Source organism: Varanus komodoensis, unplaced genomic scaffold, assembly GCF_004798865.1.
Source record: "Varanus komodoensis strain SLA01 unplaced genomic scaffold, ASM479886v1 scaffold7_1, whole genome shotgun sequence".
NCBI lineage: Eukaryota > Metazoa > Chordata > Lepidosauria > Squamata > Varanidae > Varanus > Varanus komodoensis.
This window is the reverse complement of record NW_025336479.1, coordinates 17,531,655-17,551,123: the sequence shown is the minus strand read 5'-3', so window position 1 is coordinate 17,551,123 and position 19,469 is coordinate 17,531,655. Positions and strand designations below refer to the sequence as shown.

Here is a 19,469-nt window from a genome sequence, read left to right as displayed (position 1 = left end):
GTACAAGTGGCATCATTCCTCTTTTATGTTTGGAAAATTAGGAATACACCTGGATTCATGCATGCAGACTCATGGATGGACTATAGTTCATGCTTTCCATGCAAATGGTCCCAGGTTCAATCCCATTTAGAAGAAAAGGATGGCAGTGATCTGGAAGGCCTGGGAAGCTCTGTCAGTTGGGTTTGGCCATGCTGGGCTAAATGGAGAAATAGTAGATTGCTGCGAACAAGTTTCCTAGGCCCCTATTAATAAAAACCAGAGACACTTCATACTTAAAAAGAATTTCCTTCCAACTTGCCAAGCTCAGGATAGTTTTTAAAGTATAATCTCCAAAGTGCACAGAACTTTGCAGTATTCCCTGCATAGTCACCTATCTATCTATAGAATATGTGTTTATTAATTACTGGAGTTAAATACAGTAACACGTAATTGTTGTTCTAATTGATACTGAAGTCAAATGAATACTCTGGAATTACTAATTAGTACCAGTACTTAAAAAACAAAACTCCTGCTGTAAATGCAATCAGGTTGTTCCCAGCTAGCAATGGGTCGCATTGAGAGCTGTCTACCTGTCATTGGAGCACCCTCCATCATATTCTCTCTCATGGCTACAGCCATACGCAGTCCCCCAAATTTGTTGTGAAATGCCGAGGTCCCTCTAGAGTAGAAAAAGGGCACTGAGACAAAAGAGGAAGCACACATTCTGTTGTATAAGCAAAGCTCACAACATGTTAGAGCTCAACTAACTGATGCAATTATGCTTGGAAAAGTATTAACTTTGGGAGAAATTTCTATTAGTTACTCCTGCATTTTAGTTAGCATTACTTATCAGTCTACCTGGAGAATACCAAGTGTGAGAGAATGTAGTATCACAGGATCTATTAAACTGTATGTCCAGGATCCATAAATGCAACTAGACCATGTTATTACTTTTTATTGCAGTGACAGCCCGGTTTTCAGGCATGGTGAAAGGTCCTGCTTCAGGTGTCAAATTTGGAGATTATGTTAAAGGTCAACAAGTTGTCCATTATATTTATTCAACTTTAGAAAATTTAGATTTCCTCCTTCAACATCATTTTAGGTGGCTTCTGAATAGGGCAATTTTTTTTTAAACTGTGGACAGGGATTTTTTAAAGGGCCTATAATGACACATGGCATGTTTGCACCTCCAACTGAAAGTGAGGACTGCTGGAAGGCATCCTTTGTTTATATTCTTCAGAGATAAGTAAAACAAACAAACAACCCTTAAATCAATTTCAGTTTCCAATTCAGTATATTTATATTTATCAAAGCAAAAACAAGATAGCAACTTTCAGCAAGCTAAGACTTAGTTACAAAGCAATCCTTCAGCCCTAGAATGCTATGGTTTCCTAACTCTGAGATCAGAAATAATCTCTGAGCTTGGAGCTGGGGATCCATGCTCAGTTCCCTCTCGCCTGCTCACAGCTTGTGCAGAAAAAAACCACACTGGCTACTTCTCTGAGGTTGTATAAGTGACAAAGAGAAGAGGCAAAAAAGACATCTTGATGGGTGGGTACAAGGGCAGACTGGATCCACCAAGTTACAGGGATCTTGGAAGCATTCCAGCATCCTTTCCTGCCTGAGGAATGTCCTCAGCTAGACCATCAAAATTGGCCATCTGGGTGACCTGCAGAGTGGGAGGAGCACAGAAATGAAGATCACATCTGTATTTCTACCATCCTGGATAGGATGTCCATCTCCTTTAGAGCCTGGAGACATCCCTACTGAACTGTATCCTTACACAATGCTAGGGACATCCTGTGGGTGGGGGTAAGAACCTGCAGCTCCACAGTATGGCAAAGCACAGTCTTAACTCTGCCAGTTCCAGAAGGCAAAGGAAGAGTTCAAAGATCAAATGTATTTCAATGGGTACTGGGCACCTCCCAAAGAGGAAAATCCAAACTAACCCAGCAATAACCTGGGAGAAACTGATCATGCATACACCAATGACTTCTGCATGTACCCTCCGAATAGAGGAATAATGTGGGCAAGCAGAAGAGTCAACCTGCTATATGCAGAAATGCAGATCTTTTATGCATAGCCATGGTCTTTCTTCAAAGATATTTCTAGAAAGGTGGGGGCTATGGGGGGTTTATCACATATTCATTTCCAAAAGTCATTCATGGAGAGGCTTGTTCTCAGATCTACCTGATGCAACTGCTTTACAGGAGAACAGGAGGTATGAATAAACTAAAAACAATTAAACTAGCTTTAACTATATTCTTATTAATTGCAAGTTTTAGGAACCCTTTCTCTTAAAAAGCAGTCTATCCATGCATAACAGCAAACATGTCTAAAACGCTTAAGCGCCGCATTACAAACTCCAATTTTATTGGAAAGATGAGGACACGTCTGCTTCCAGATACTAGGCTGCCTCTCACTAGTGTTCAACCTACAATGATGCACCCTTTCCACACATGCCTGCACACTACAAAGCTTGCAGTCTCAAGGACTGTACTATAAATGGTCACAATCAGCACTTGTCCACAATTGTCACAATCAGTACTTTCTGCAGTGAATTTCTTTCTGCCGTTACTGTTTACAATTCTTTCCTGCCCCACACCCTTGCTTTCAACATTTGAACTGCATAAAAAGCCTCCATAGTATTCTCTGCATCGGAAAATATGGACAACAGTTCATAAAAGCTTTTGCTAGAATAAATTGGTTAGTCTTTAAGATGCTACAAGACTAACATGGCTACCCACTGGAACTATAAAGGATGCAATGAACATCTATACTCACAGAAAACATATGAAATAAATTGGTGGCACATAGAAATGATGCTTAGCTGATTGTTCCCTTGAGCTATAGATTAGTTCATACATGCATATTCAGCACTTCTGTGATTTGTTATAGCAATTGATGATGAGGATGCATGAATGATCCATCACAGATAGAACATCACAGACAACTTTCACATCAACCAAAACCACCTCAAATGGAATGTTTTCCCAAATAAGCAGCTCACACATTTAACTCCTAGTCATCAAGTATATGGTATTCAAGAGATTTTACAGATCACCCAGAAACAATAAATAATCAGTCTTAATTTTGGTGCCTCTGAGGGCAGAACCAGTATGTAGCAATTGCACTGACACACATTTTGGCTAAACATTAAGATAAATTTCCACACAGTACAAGCTGTTTAAATGTGGAACAGGCTGACTTGGAGGGTGGTGGGCTTTCCTTCAATAGAGATATTTAAGTAGTGGTTGGTAGTCATCTGTGATGGACACTGTAGCAACATGCTGCACTGTAGATCTTGTATTCAATAGGGGCTTAGATTAGATGACCTCCAAGATCCCTTCCACTTCTATGATTCTAACTCCACAAGCAAAAAGATAAGAAAAATATTGGTATATTGTCTGTCATATTTATGGTATTTACATAAGCCACCTAAAAACATTCTCTATGGAGCTCAAAGAAACTTAAAGCATTAGGATCCTTACCAGCGTTGGAATAGCGATACTTGTTCTTTGGGAATTCAGATTAATCTATTTCTTTTCTCTAAAAAATCAGCATCTATAGCATACAAAATTTAGCACTACAGAAAGACTGGTAATAGAGGATGTCAGATTAGAAGTTGTAATGAAAGACAGGAAACAGGAGTCAATCTGCGTAACAGTACACTTTAAAAAACATAGTATGACTCATGTCTAGAAAGCAAGAAGCACATATGGGAGCTAACAGCAGTTTTGTACTCTCTCTATTCTCTAAGACAGCAGCCTCATGGAAATGAAGCAGGATTGATATCTTGGCTATTTTACCAAAGTTCTGGCTAATGATATAGTAGCCACACTCTGCTTTGCCAAACGCTATGACGTAATATGGAAGCTGTTTGCAATTGTGATGGTTTGTTTGTTTGAAGATCAGTGGGTCAAAACCATAATCAGAACAAAAGGCAAAAAGAGCACAGCCTTCTAAGTTTACAAGACATAGGAAAGGAAGCAATGTTACTATTCCCTTTGGAGCATGTTAGCAAAATCTGATTTCAGTGAAGAAAATGTCCCTTAAATACACTCGTATTCCTATCTTTCTGTTATTGCTGAACTCTTTGTCCAGAAATAACTTTACAGTGCTGACCTGATATAAAACGTATAGGCCTCTGGCTCCTGGTTTACCTAAGTTTGCAATAAAGTGAAGTGTATTTCATCATCCTCCCTCCTCTGAGGTTTTTTAGTTAGCCACAGTTTAGCATTACACACAGATTATATGCAGGAAGTAAACCTACTTTAAGTTGTAATTTCAAACACTAGTATTGAGGGATTCCATGTACTTTTGGAAATTAAAATGCCATTTGGAAGGTGTGGCTTCATATATAATTTCCCCATTGGCTGACACTAAGTTAGCAAGTGACATTAATCTCAGTTCCATGACTTGGGTGGTGAGTGGCCCAGAGAAAACTTTAAAAGGTTGTTCAAAAATGGATAGTTGCTTTCTGTATTTTGCTGATGAAAATATCTTTTGGAGTCAAATGCACTACATTGATAATGTTCTGAAAGCCTAAATAAAGTTTAGAACCATGCACCAATCTCTTACTTTGACCCAGATCCTAATTCAGCACTTTGGAAAATGTCCCACTTCTGCTTGGATGGATTCTGAGTTGGTTTGACTAGCCATCAAGCATGTGTTGTTCAGAAACCAATGCTTCACACTGCTCAATGTCTATAATAGATTTTTAAATGTTTTTTCTTGTTCAGAATGGGATGTTATTTACAGGCATAGCAATATCTTAATAGGGACTATGCCTGCCTGAGATTAGGGGGAAAATAAGCACAAGGGTCCTTGTGCTATATACCTTTATTTTGAAGTATCATTTTTTTAAGACAATGGCTGACAACTTTTTAATTGCTTGGGTGAAATGGAAGTAAACTGATGGGAAAGTTCCCTCTTCTGGGCAGATCAAGGATGCTACACCAACTCTTTAGCAAAAGCATCCTTCACATTTTGAAGGTCTCTAAAAGAGGGCAGGCTTACCCCCCAGCTATGTGAACATTCCTTAGGATTAGATGGTGGACCAGCCTGTCATTCATCTTGCACTCACTCTGGTCCAGTTCTGCTCAGACTACATTCAAAACTGATGAAAATCCCAATTAAGTAACTAACCAGTGGAGAAAATGGTGGATATTGGGCAGGTATGAAAGACTATTAAGCATCCTTAAACTATACCACCAACATCCTCTACCTTGGAAAGAAGAAAAATCAACAGAGGAGAGCCACCAGAGAAGCCTAGAGAAGACATTTGTAGCCAGAGATCACAAGACCCTCTGAAAAAGGCAATAGTCAAGTTCCTTCAGGTGACCAGCTCATGACAAGCAGGAGACTTTCAAATCAACTTTTCAATTTCTATGCAGCTATTGCTCTTCCAAATTAATCAGAAAAACAATAGTTCCATAAGTGGGCAAACCCTGCACCATGCTTTTGTAGAGAGATAGAGGACAGGGAAGCACACATGAAGCCTTGCAGACTTTGCACTAGTCAGTGCCAGAAATACCAGGCCAGCCTGGCCAATGGTCTGCACAGTGCATTGCAGTCTCATATGTTCCTAAACATGAATGTGTTTGAGCATGACCAAAAGTGGCTGAAAGCCTGGCAGAAAGCTATGGGAAATATGCCAAGTAGTCTAAGTCCCTATGATCCAACTGGAGTGGGGGTTTCATCACAGCTTGAGGGAGGCTCTAAGTGCAGCTGAATGACATTGTATCAGCCAGGTACAAAAAGTTCAACAAATACAGTTACAAGCAGTAGGGAAACTTTCAAAAACACAGCCTCATCAAAGATTAAAACGCAAAACAAGAAGTTAACTGATCTCTAGAAACTTCATCACATACAGTTCAGTGACTAGAGGAAGCGTGATGTGTGCTATTTTTCCTGCCCAAGGACATGTGGATGCATGAAATAAAAGGTAATGAGTAAAAACTGTACACAAGTCTACCATGCTGCACCTATTTAGACTGGGAGGTCAACACTGGCAATAGATACCCAATATGTATGGTAAAGCAGACATGCTATAATTGTGTAAGTACATGACAAAAGACCTTCGCCTATAAAAAGAACTGGAGAAGGAGAGATTTTCTCCAGTACTGTCAAAGAAAAAAAATGTCATGTGTGAAGTTTGAGTTCAAGAATTAAAGTATGCATCAGGAGATTCAAATTATATTTCAAGTGCATGTCTCCAGACAGATAAACATATGCACAGATATGCTGTAAGTAGGAACATATGGACAATCATCTCCGTTGTCCACACAAGCATATGGTCATGGGCACAGATAGACACAACTTGCTGTTTCAGTGGGTTTGCTGGCCTGCAGCATATAATCAATATTCAAGTCAGTGTTCATGGTTTAGTAGCCAAGGAAATGCCATTAGGCAGGGAAATGTTCATTTACAATCCACACATAAATATAATCATGGCACTTAATATCTACTGAAGCACAATCGGATGCCTTCCAGGATTAACCAGGTTTTTAGTAAAATGTTATCTAAAATCTTGGGTACTGGCCCTCCAATGTTTCTAATTTTGTAGATGCTGGTAACTAGGCCTAGAGGCAGTGGTTTTTGTGTCAGGTTTTTTTTTTTTTTTTTTGCAATTGCTAAGTCAGACTGTCATATGTGGTGCAGGATCCAGAATAGCTTGTCACTGCCACCTTCCATATCATAACCCAGACACAGCTGGACATGCAAAGCACAGTGTTTGAAAGTTGCTTGACAGGAAAGTAGCATGTTAGACAAAAAGGCAGGGGCAGCCTTTAGGCTCCTTGTTCTTTCAAAGCATCAAGCAGAACCTAGAGGGACATATGTGTACTAAGAAAAAAAATCTTAAAACAGGCAGAGGAGCAATACATCGCTATGGTAGTATCACATGGTTGCTTTAGTGGCAACACTTTTGCAAGAACTGCTGTTTTCCTTGTGATATCAGAATTGCCAGCACTTACCTTCTGCATCATTCTTTCCTAGGTCTATAGGGGAATGGTTTTCACACCTAGCCTCTCAAAGATCAAAAAGTTTGGTTTTGTGTCAAGAAAGACACATATAGATTGTCACACAGCAGGGCTAGTGAACTCTGCAAAGACAGGCACTGCCTTTTCTATATTATACCACAGCACACATGCTTACATTGCATTGTTTGTGTGGGCACTAGTACCTGATAGTGAACAGCAAATATTACACATGACTAGCTAGTCCTATACGTGGGTTGCACTGTGAATCATGCTGCCATTTGCCTGCATTTATATGTATATTGGGAACATGGTAGCCTTGACTCTAGAATTAGCTTATGGGAAAGAATCTAGATCTATTATCTGCTATAGCACACATGCTACTTCTGCGGGGTGATGAAACAGCCTGCTGCAAAATTAACACATTCCACAGCTCGTGTAAATGAATGCTACACAGACATGCACGCGCGCACACACACACACACATGCACATGCCTATCCTGAAAATTATTGAAGTGAATTCAATGAGCCAACAAGCATGCATGCATGCCCTGCATTGAGGAACAGAATTGTGTCACTGTGTGGTTTAGGCACAAAAATAGTATTGCCAGCATGCCGCCATTTGCCTGCATTCATATGCATATTTGGGACATGATAGCCTTGACTCTAGAATTAGCTTATGGGAAAGAATCTAGATCTATTGTCTGCTATAGCAAACATGCTGCTTCTGCGGGGTAATGAAACAGCATGCTGCAAAATTAACACATCCCGCAGCTCATGTAAATGAATGCCACACACACACACACAAACACACCTATCTTGAAAATTATTGTAGAAGTGAATTCAATGAGCCAACAAGCATGCATGCATGCCCTACACTGAGGAGCAGAATTGTGTCACTGCGTGTTTTAGGCACAAAATAATATTAAGCTTCAGACAGTTTTCCTTCAGTGCAAGCTGAACTTTTATACCTGAAAAACTCTCTCAATCTCTCTCTCTTTTTTTAATGAGCCGCCAGACTACTCCAGAAACCATGGTGCTCTGTGGACCTCATTTGATGCTCCAACATACTATATGTTTGTTATTAACAGTATTAATAATATTAATAATATGTTGTCTTTCAGTGGAGGCTTTTTAAATACAAATATGAAAGTGTAGTGTAAATTAATGAATTGCCTTATAAGCTCCCCTGAGAAAAGGTGTATGCTTGCTTATATTTCCAGAAAGACATGCCTGTCCTGGCTGTTAAGAATTCCCAGTCAGTAAGCTAAGCCATCCATCTCTTACATTCAAAAGCATATAGGCAAATGCCACATGAAAGCCAAGAGAAGGCCAGTTAACCCAGATGTCTTCTCTCTACCCACCCCATACTAAAAACTGACCAAACACGCACACAAACGCCCCCAGAGTTAATGTCTCAAGTGGCAGAACGTGAGTGGAAGAATACTTATACACAAAGACTGTACATATTTCTATCAAAATGGCAATGCCCAACTGGTCAGCTGTCACCATCATACTGTTCATGTACCAGGGATAGGACTCAACAAAAAAAAAAAAAAAAAGATTGGGCCCATTCACTAATCAAATATCCTCAAGTAATAGACAAATGTTTCTAAATCATGGAGAGCACGATCCTATGATGCAATGACTGCAGGATGGCTCTGAAGATTGGCATCAGGCAAGGTTGGCAACAGTCAAGGTTTTTGGCTTTCAACCTGGAACACCAAGATGAGGAATAGATTTTTTTTAAGGAGATTAATATGGAAGTAGCAGAAACTATTTAAATATGTGTCGGGTCTTTATCTAATGCTGTCATGCTGCTAGTGCAATTTTTCAGCTTCTTGCAGAAATCTTTTTCTGAATTCCTCAGTGAAGTAATCAGCCACTTCTAACGCAGTGACTGTGTTCAAAGTTGAGTGTTACGAGAATGAAATTAGGGCCATTCCACCAACCCTGCAGACCAATTCCAAAAAGATTCCCCATCCCTCAACTGTCAATTCTAGTATGCTGTAGTGGACCATTCTGTTAGACTTAATGGATGAATTCACCTGTTGTGATGATGCACCCTGCAAATAAACTAAACAGGGTGGGCTATTCTCTGACACCCATTCCAGCTAACCTTGGCTTTTCACCCCTTTTTCCTCCTTGATACTCTTGCAGGTATCCCAAGGGACATCACAGCAGAATCCAACTTACTTTCCCACCTCACCACAATTGCAGGAGCTTTTGTGTTCATCAAGGCTTTATTGCCCTGTTTTACTTCCTCCTCCCAGAGATTGTGTCATGGACTCTCATTTGAAAGCCCTTTCATAGTGCCCAAGTGACACATGGATGGGGTTGGCACAGGTTTATTACCCCTTTTAAAAAGTGCAAGAAATCTGCATAGTTCTTTATGACTTTTTTGTTTTGTTTTATAGTTTTAAATGGACTTGGATGGATCCAAAGGGGCAAGCCTCATGTGGGTAATGTCTGTTGCCAAAGTATGGCACCTACTGTGGGCACTAACCCAGAGGGGCTCCAACCACTTTATTTTTCATTTTGGCTTCTCTTGATAGTTACCAAAAGATGACCTATTAAGAAAAACCAAAGCCACAAGTGATCTTTACTCCTGAAAAGTGGTTGGTCACTAGAACACCCACTTTGTAGGAAAATCCTGAATTTCTGAATCTGGCTCTTTGTAGGGTTTTGCATTTTTCCTCCTCTTCCTGATATTCTGGGTGCTCATGGGGTTAACTACTACCCTTTATGGGAAAACAGTGTTTTGATAGGGTTCCTTTTACCTGTTATTTTTGACAGGGCTATGTATTTTTTTTTTTGAAAAGGATAAATCCATTCAGAGCCATGATACCACTTGGGCATTTGTGAGGCAGCTGGCTCTGGTGGCAGCCTGGACTAGCTCGGCAAGAGCAGCAAGGGAATTCTGTTGCTTTTGCAAAGTGCCTCACTACTAACTTATCAGCCTGATGCTGGAGTTGGTTGCTCAGGTGCAGACATTATGACAACCCATGCATTACTAGGGGATAGCATGTTGTCGTGAACATGTGACCCTGAGGGAATCAGTCCCAGCTTGTCACTCATGATGGATTTGTCTTGTCATGTGAGCCCACTCAATATTTTCCCTCTTTCTTCTTTGCACCACACACACACACACACACACACACACACACACACACACACGCATAGTGTCTTTTTAGATTGCTAGCTTGAGGGAAGAGAAGGCCTTGGCAGTTATAGGTGGCATATAAATGTGTGTATAAATAAATAAATATTTGTATGCCACTTTGGAAGCTTTTTATGCCAAGAAGCAGAAAATGCTCTAAAGAAAAGTTTGTGCCACTGGAAGTTCCCTGAAAACCTAGAGATTTCTATCTGCCAATTGTCTGAAATTCACTGAAGAAAGGAACAAATATTTTATTTAAAAAATATGCAAAGTATAGTTGGCTGAGAAATAAAAGGAACAATATTCTTGCAGTGTTCAAGAATAACCTAATTTCTCTTGCTATTTCACTTTGTCAGTTTCTTCAGACTAAAGCATTGCTAATTACAGTAAGGCAGACTTAATTCATACCAATATAAATAATGCCAGGCAGACATCAGAGTTGGCATTAGGATATTGTACAATCTTTGACAAATATTCTTTCAAAGAAAACCTGTAATAGGTTTTCGGTTGCCCTAATTTATAAGCCATTATGCTTTTGATTGGCATCTGCAAATGGCCCCATGTATGGCTTCAATAACAAAAAAGCTTAATACACTGAAGGCCACGATGTAAATTTGCACTGTAAAGAATAGTGTCCTCACCATAACTCTCGTGAAAAAACTCCCCAAAACACCAATACCTTTCAACATAAAGCTGTTTCTCTACTCAATGTCAAATTAAGCTATATAAATCTGAATATTTTGTATTAGGCTGCTCAGTGTTTGCCTCAGTAATAAATAGTTGTTTGGATACTTACGAATCAACATGATTCAAGTAGAACATGTGGATCTTTCTGAAAAAGTCAGTTTCAAACTGACAAGGAAATAATAAAAGCAAAAGTGCTGTATCTAATGAGGAGACTGTAAAATGGCAAACTATTCAAGAAGTGGAACAGTATCTCAATGACATACTCACCCAGTTCCAGTTAAGGTATACCTATTCTCCCATGGAAAACACTAACATAGCCCTCAAGGGTTTGCAAAGCAAAACCAAATGCTACATGATTAAGGAGAAGATTTATTTAGTTATCATTTTATGTTAGCTAGGGGAAAGCATATACTTCATTACTGACATAGTTCTTAAGAGTTTGCAACACCTAACTCTACATGTCTGGGGAGAAGTTATATACAATTGCATCATTTTGTGTTAACCAGGAGAAAATGAGTGCAGAATATAATCAAAAGAGAAAACTCTTCTTCCCAATAGATGTACAATATAGATCATAAATGTCTAGTAAGGAGTCCCAATATTGAGATTAATAAGCTGCCACATTTCAAGGAAGACTAAGAAAACTGCAAAATTAAAGTGCAGTGCAACGTGAAAAGTCTGTGGCCAACTGGGAACAGAATGTCAATGCATTAAGGTAAAGTCATAAAACAAGGCTTCAGGTGAAAGGCTTCAGTTGTTTCTCTGCTTCTGCTAATAAAAATGCATAGATGTATAGCTGCGGAAGGAGACTAATTATAGATAAATTCTAAAAGATATGGATATATTAGAAACACCTGTCATAAATTCAATGTAATATACAAGAAATCAAGAAGGTTTAAAGTTGTTTAAAGGTTAGCATTTTCCTTAAAGTGTCTTAAAATTTCATAAAGTCATGTTATCTTTTTTATTTATAGAAGACAGACAGTAAAGCAATCTTGGAATAACTTTCCAACTATCTTAGAAGACTGCACTGCATGGAAAGAAATTTTCCCCACATTACTTTATGGGAAAGTTTCATACTGCCTTAAAACTTACAGCAGACATATCATCTTTTCATGCCCACCAGGTATCCCATTCCATCTAAAAATAATGCCACTAGCAAAACAGTTTTGGTTACTAGGTATTTCATAACTAAAAATAGTAAAAAGAAGGCTTCATAGCTTGTCACTCAACTGATATGAAAAATTAGTAGGTACAAAAAGAAGAATGGAATTGAAAATTAAGTTAGGTCACACATCAAAAGGCAATGTTTCTGACAACTTAATGAATGCGTATTGCTTCTGTGCTAATTGGCTTCCTCATTCACTTCAACAGAGAACAGATTTTGCATACATGACCACTTACACAAAGATTTTTTTTTCCTTTGCACGTAGGGAAGCTTCATAAGTTAACTATAGATTCGCTACCTCCAAAGAAGCAGTGGATTTGGGCAAAATAGCATCATTCACTAATTAAGTAAATGAATATTTTCCTTGACTGCCAACATCTCTAGACTGTTATCATGTATGAAGATGAACTACATGGACATCTAACGTGTGTGTTGGGAGGATACAGAATGGGTTCACATGGTAAAATGGGGCTAAGCTGATTAATCAGAAGGTCAGAACACATGATTCCAGGGTGTTTTTTTCCTTCCCAAATTCTGCTACTGGATTCTTATTGCAACAATAATGTCATTAATTGCTGGATGGAGTAATTATAGCTGTTGAGCTGGTTACTAATGATATACATCTCTAAAATTAAAAAATGCAAACACTCTATCATGAAAAGTAAAAATGTGGCAAATGCCTCAAAGAAAAGGTATTTTGCAGATGGGGAAATTAATTTTGAAGCTAAGTTCAGCACAACACATACATCCAGCAGTTATATGTCCACAGACAGTGGGCTAAAAGTCAAGTTTGTTCTGAAATAGTTGGATGCTTTATAGCCTTTTGCAATCTAATTTTAGAAAATGGTAACACTGAGCAACAGGCAGGTTCAGTGCGTCTAAATGGGATCAGAATTTCCATCAATGCAGTTCTCAGCAATAAGTGCCAGATACACTATACTATCCAAGATTAAGCCACAAATTGTAGCTGACTTATTCTCAAGAAAATTGGCAGCAAAGAACAAGACCTGGGCAGCTGGCCAAAGCATCTTTATACCTTCTATAGTCAAAGAAATATGCTCTGGGGAACTGAGTAGCAGAGCCTACATTCACTTACAGTCACCGTAGCTCACTATGGCTTCAGCCACAGTCAGTTGTGGCATGTCATTTCAAATTTTAAAACCCTGGCAGGGAACTGGCATGGTTTGTCATGTCATCCAAGTAAGCACAGGTAATTGACGGTTAAAGAACCCTCAAATAACCATACAACAAATTATGAATAATTTGCGGTGGTTTAACTTTCAAATAATCCTTGCTGCTGTAGGACATTCTTGGCTGGCTGACATTAAACCTGAGTAGGCTGATCACGTCCTGAAGTGTTTTCAGTGTAACCAGAGCGCCACATGGCCAGGGATTAAGAGGAATCCCTCCCCAGAGCTCACAGCCCAACCTCCAGCTAGCCCCGCCTCCCAGGGAACGGAACAAACTACCTGAATTCAAATGTGCCAATCAGCACTTGTAGCAGGAATTTCAATCCAATAGCAACTGTCATTGCTGCCTGGTCAAGACGGGTATAAAAGAGTGCTCTGCCATGCACTGAGGGACGATTGCCCTTTCATTGTGATTGCACTTCATTCTTGACAATAAAAATGCAGTTTTTTTCCTCTCTCTCCTGTCAAGTTTAATAGCACACCAGGGCCAGACCCATTGAGTCCTTCACTGCCAAGGTTTGGATGACAGAACAAAGCATGATAACTTCTTACCTGGGCTTTAATATTCAAAATGGCTGCCAGAACACATCACAACTCTTGTGGCTTAAATAAGCCATGAACGTCTGTGGTGACTGTGTGAACCCAATCACTATCTGTGGTTGACTCTGGCTTTTGATAGCTTTGCTTTTCTTCTGGCCCACATATTCACCCTCTCCCAAGTTCTTAGCTGACCATATAGGCCAATTGTCTATAGGAAACCAGCAAAATGTTCAAACAGAAGCTATTTCTGGTTTGGGGTTCTTTTTTTTTTTTTTTTTTTTAAGTAAGCTTGTACCTTGCAGAAAGAAAACAACAATAACCACCCTATTCTTTCACTCCTGATGTTATTCTTAAAAACTTCATTTATAGTATTCAAATATATTAAAGTTACAAATAAAGGAAAAACTGCAAGTTCATGGGCAAGTCTTGCAAGAAACACTGCCTAGAATAAAAGTAGAGGTGCATGAGATTTAGCTTTGGTTAAAATAGGCATGCATGCTCTGCTCGAAGCTAACAATTTGGTCAACTTGTATCGACCAAAAATATTTGCAAATGGTAAGCACATGGCCTCTTTGTCCTGTTCCAGATTTCCTGTTCAATTTACACCATTTTCTCAACCTGCACAAATTTCCTCAGTAGACTGAATCAGTTCCACTTTAATCTTTGGAAGAAATTTATACAAATTTGAGGAGACTGACAGTATTCTCCAAGTAAAACCTTGTCAAAGAATCATTGCAAGAGTGCCAAATTTTCAGGTCTTAGTTCTTTGTAAGTCCTAATTAGCTGCCCTTTATTCATTAGATTGCATGTTTGCTCATGTGAATACTTGCTTAGGCTTCTGCCAGGGCAAACACATGCCATTCAGGTAAATAGCTGCCACGTCAAAAGTGTTTCACAACATAGTTTCATTCCAATCTACTAAAACAGGGCATGTATGGGGAGCTAGCAGGGAAAAAAAACCATGTATACTGCTAAGGATGCAAGCAGTGATTAAGAGCAGTATGTGGGATAGAAGGTAGACAGAATGGCAAGGATCTTGGCAGAAGATTCAGTTGAATATGGATACATATAAATCAGATACTTATGAACATTCTAAATGTACTATGAATATCAATTTTCTCTGAATTGATAAATGAAAACTAAACCTTAATAAAGCAAGAACAAAGGCAAAATGCAAAAATAATTGAAAACATTTACATATAGTACACTTTAGACATTTCTTCCCTTTCTGTCACCAGTTAGCAACCACAGTACCAGTTAACAACCAAAAAAAAAAAAAAAAAAAAAAGATCTGTTTGCCCTACAGGCATCAGACTGACAGTGTATACAAGAGGGATTTAAGTGAGTCTGCATGTTGGATGAAATATAAATTAAAATTATTGTTCTGTCAGTCTTGAATCAGGCACTGTTTCTCAAGGTCTCCCAAAACGCTTAATTTCAAATTAGTCTGTTTATTACTTCAGGAAGGCCAAATGCATAATTTATCAGGAATACTTAGCCAATATACCCTTATAACACCCTCTTGTGTTTTCAAATGAAATATGTGACTTACATTCTATTTGTGAGGTACACAAAACTTGTCTGATGAATAAATGGATATTCAAATAAAGGAAATGTTAACAAGGATAGGCTGAATTTACCAACTTTCAGGAACTAAACAAGCACTTTGGAAATAGAATAATTGCTTATATTATTTCATGTTTAATTTGTCAAGATACAACAGAATAATTTCTTTTTATTTAAATATATTATTTTGTTTCTGTTTCTCATTTTCTTACTCGCATGTCTTTTCAGCCAAAATGAAGCACTCTAATGCTGGTTAGCAACCCAGCCTCAAGCATTGTCCCAAGGCATGCAAAAACACAGTGCATTTCAAGCAATTCCACCAAAGCTCCTCCTTTACTTGATAGCCTACCTGGTCTCGAGCGGCACATTGCTGTTAAGCACCCAGCTGTCTTGTAACTGAACGGATTCAGGAGTTGTGGCCAGATCATTTGGTGCAGGAGCTGGTGCATGGATCTGGTTCCGCCGATTCGTGAGGGAATTCCTGTTGAGGGAGTTGGCAGAGGAATGATGGTGGGACAGAGTATGATTGTGAGGTGGTGGAAGAGGTGGTCTCAGAGTTGACTGGCTGTGATGATTTGAAGGGCCTAAAAGGGGAAAAAAGAAAGAATAAGTATCTTCAAGTTGCCTAGTATTTTGGAGAATGATCATACCTAATCTGTCTAAATTAAAACTGTATTACACTTAGCATGCTTAAGGCTGTATTCCAAAGGAAACAAAAATGCTTCAGCCCTTTTGGAATATACTAAGAACAAAAGTGCTCATCACGTGTCATGGGACATTCACAAGCAGCCCTTCCTGCCAATTCTGCAGCAGGAGTGAGTCCCATTGCTTACACAACAAAGATTTAACATTTCCTATAAGGCTCCCCAACGTGTGTGGAAATGCTTGTTTCTGGATTGGGAAAGGTCACTGTAGCTCCCTCATGTATGGCTCGCTAACCTGCTCCGTTCTAGAAATGGGCATTTCCACTCATTTCCATTTGCTTCCAGAAACATTAAATATCCACTGTGCAAGTGGTGGGTTTTGCTTGGGTAACAGAATCGGTGAGGCTACCACAGAAACAGCAGGGGCATCTGATTCTTATTTTAATCCTGAGTAGTTTAGAAGCAAGTTTTCTGAGAACTGGCCCCATGCTTATCAGGCAGAACCTGAAAACAGGATATGCGGGTTGGCCAAATTATGTAGTTGAATCCATTCCCAGCGGATCAGTTGCTCCAGAAGCTATGAAGGAACTTTTTATGCATTATCGAACTACCTTGGGATCGAACTGTAATGAAGCATCCCCATCCCCACAATGTATGCACCAGACTTCAGATTGGTGCATCATATTGGTTGAAAAAACAATCCATGATACAGTAATCTTGCAGGTTTTAGTCTGTTCAGTGACTGGAAGGGAAATTGCTTGGGAGCTCCATGATGGAAGAAATACAGGATAGAAATGTACTATACAAAAACCATGTACAAATATTTTTACCAAAATGCACAGGACCATATGTACATGGTCACATGAAAAAGAATGTGTTAACTTCCATCACTCTGTCTTGTAATAAGGCATTATTGAGTAATTTGTTATAGTTCCATATATTCCTACATTTAAGTGTTAGAAATGAATGGAAGCCAATATAAGAAAACAAACTTAGTGGGCAAGTAAAATATTAGTTGCATGTTTAATCAGAACACTAATTTGTAATTGCTAGAGAACAATAATTAGAAAAACATTAGCAAAATCATAATTACAACGATGCATGTTTGAGTTGAGAAACTTGAAAATACATTTTTCATTTAATGACCCAAATAATGAAAGAAACAACAGTGACGAAAGTGTTCATGGATTACTCTATACCTCTATGAAACATGTCTACTTCTCAAGGGAATCATGAAAACCAGTTCTCCAGCTGGCATTCATGAGTATTTGTGAAGGGGGAGTTTACAGGAACAGCCTCGGCTCGCTTGTTATTGGGCTTGATCCACAATGGGTCTTTTTGTCTATGTCTGGACAACACAGCAATTTATCATAGGTCAGATGAACCTTACAATGGATCATTGGTAGTGACAGTTATATATTGGCTACATGAGACTTCTGGTGGCTCAGTTTATACGGAGAAGAAGATGGGAGAATTTATATTAAGCAAAAGGAAGACCAAGGTTTTCTACCTCACTGCCCTTTTCCCCAGTGTAACCTGAGGGACTAGAAGCCTCCTGTAACCAGCACATGACTTGCTGAGCTTTCTTTGAATGCCTGCAGACTCCTCCTCCTACATTTGGGGTAGATGAAACCTATGATTTTAAATACACGCACACATACACACATTATTTTCCCTGCCAAATATATATTAAACCTTGCTTTGACCTATCAGACCAGGACATTTACATTTTGTTTGCCGCTCTGGTTCCCCACACCACTCCCTAAAGCTAGGCCAAGACAGACTGAAGTAGAAAGGAATAACACTGGAAAGAAAACAAGTAACCAAAATGTTTACTATGCATCATTCTGTATTCTCCCCCCCTTTCTTCTGGTGCTCTCCAGAGGTTTTGGACTTCAACTCCCATCATTCCCAACCAGCATGGACCATCATTCCCAACCAGCATGGACCAGTTCTGTGAATTGTGATCCATCAAACCACTACATCCAATACTGAGCAAAACTTTCTAAATAAATAATTTGTCTGTATCCACAGAGCCACATGCACATTTGCACACGTACATTTGCCAGACAATTTTAACTAGTTTCTAAATTAGGACTGCATTTCAAAACCGGAAGCAGAATCGAGGGGAGTTTCAATACTCCAGACTACTGTTGAAGTTTCAAATGAAGATTTGCAATTTTCTCATCTTCACAGTAGAGACACCTAAGGATAACCAAGTGATAGGGACTGTAACATCATCTGTAACTTTTTTGATCTCGGAACTTCAAGGGAAAATTGTTCTTCATATAATCAGAGATAAGCAGCTTCAAGAACTGAAGCACATATCTTACAATATGTGATACTCTGTGGGTTCTTCCTATTGTCACAGCAGTTGGAAACCTAATGATGATAAATAACTTGATGGGATACCAATAATCTTGTACTCTGAAGAAGTTACAGAACAGAATATGTTAAAGTTCTCTTTGCATATAACTCTTACAGTTTCTCTCCTTCAAAATCAGCAGGTTCCACAGGATAGATTTCTTTAGAGACAAACAGGAAATAATGTATTTTATTGTTGCGGTATTTTTGATATCAACTATGTAATATCTGTTTTGGAGGTCATTTATGTAATGTGAACTCTTACGCTCAGAGTCAAAAGGAGGGGCAAACTGGAGGACCAATTTCTTCCTGCTAGGGATGGATCTGGAATTAGAAGTCCCAAAATTGGAAAAAGGAGAATGATGCTATTTGCCTCATTTCTGAATGCCTGCCAAGCTAGTCCTGATGAATGAAGATGCGCTTTTGGGTAGAGCACCCATAGCCTTTTTCCTATATCCTGCTGCCAGATACAATTTTAAAGACAAGCAGAAAGTGCTTTAAGAGTTTTCAGTTTGAACTCTTGCAAAGATTAAAACCCATACAGGGTAAATTCTAATATCAGAGTACCATAGAGATATGTTGTTGAAGCTAGAGTATGTTTAAATATTTCTGCTCCTATAGATGTATATAAAGATGGATAGAGTTTTTCTATTACTATTATTTAGAGTTCCACTGTACTCTCTGATGGCTTAGAGTATAACAAATACATTAATACAATATAGAACACTTAAACAACTGATCCTAACACAAAACACTACTATTAGTTAAATTCTGTCCATCAAAAGCCCACACAGATGAAATGATCATTGATTCAAACAATGATGCTAAAGTTTGATGAGTCTTCTTTCCACAGGGAGTAGTGGACTTAGATGCTTAGAGAGAAATTCAAGAAACTATTCAAGTGTAGTAGCTTATAATGGTATTTAGAAGAACCAGTCTCAGGTATGTTTGGTCTAAGACATTAAAACACTTTACAAGTCAAAACACACAGTAATTAAGTTTGTCCAAAGATGCAGACAAATGGATATGCAGATACCGGAAAACTGCTCTCAGTAAGTCATCCCTACAAGGTATGGGATATCAAAGTAGCAACTGAAACTTCCCAATAGTAATCCATACTACCACAACATAGAATGCATTGCAGCACTCCAGTCTCAAGATTAGAGAGGCATGATCAATACTAGCATAGCT

At 38.8% G+C, this 19,469-nt stretch overlaps 1 protein-coding gene across 1 annotated transcript in view; it reads right to left on the bottom strand.

Annotated features, from left to right (window-relative positions):
- TENM2 (teneurin transmembrane protein 2) overlaps positions 1–19,469 on the bottom strand; it is a 730,807-nt gene that overhangs the window by 250,776 nt on the left and 460,562 nt on the right. The window contains exon 5 of the mRNA XM_044454098.1: positions 15,620–15,854. Within this exon, the coding sequence (XP_044310033.1) occupies positions 15,620–15,854 (235 nt within the window). The remainder of the gene's footprint in view (positions 1–15,619; positions 15,855–19,469) is intronic.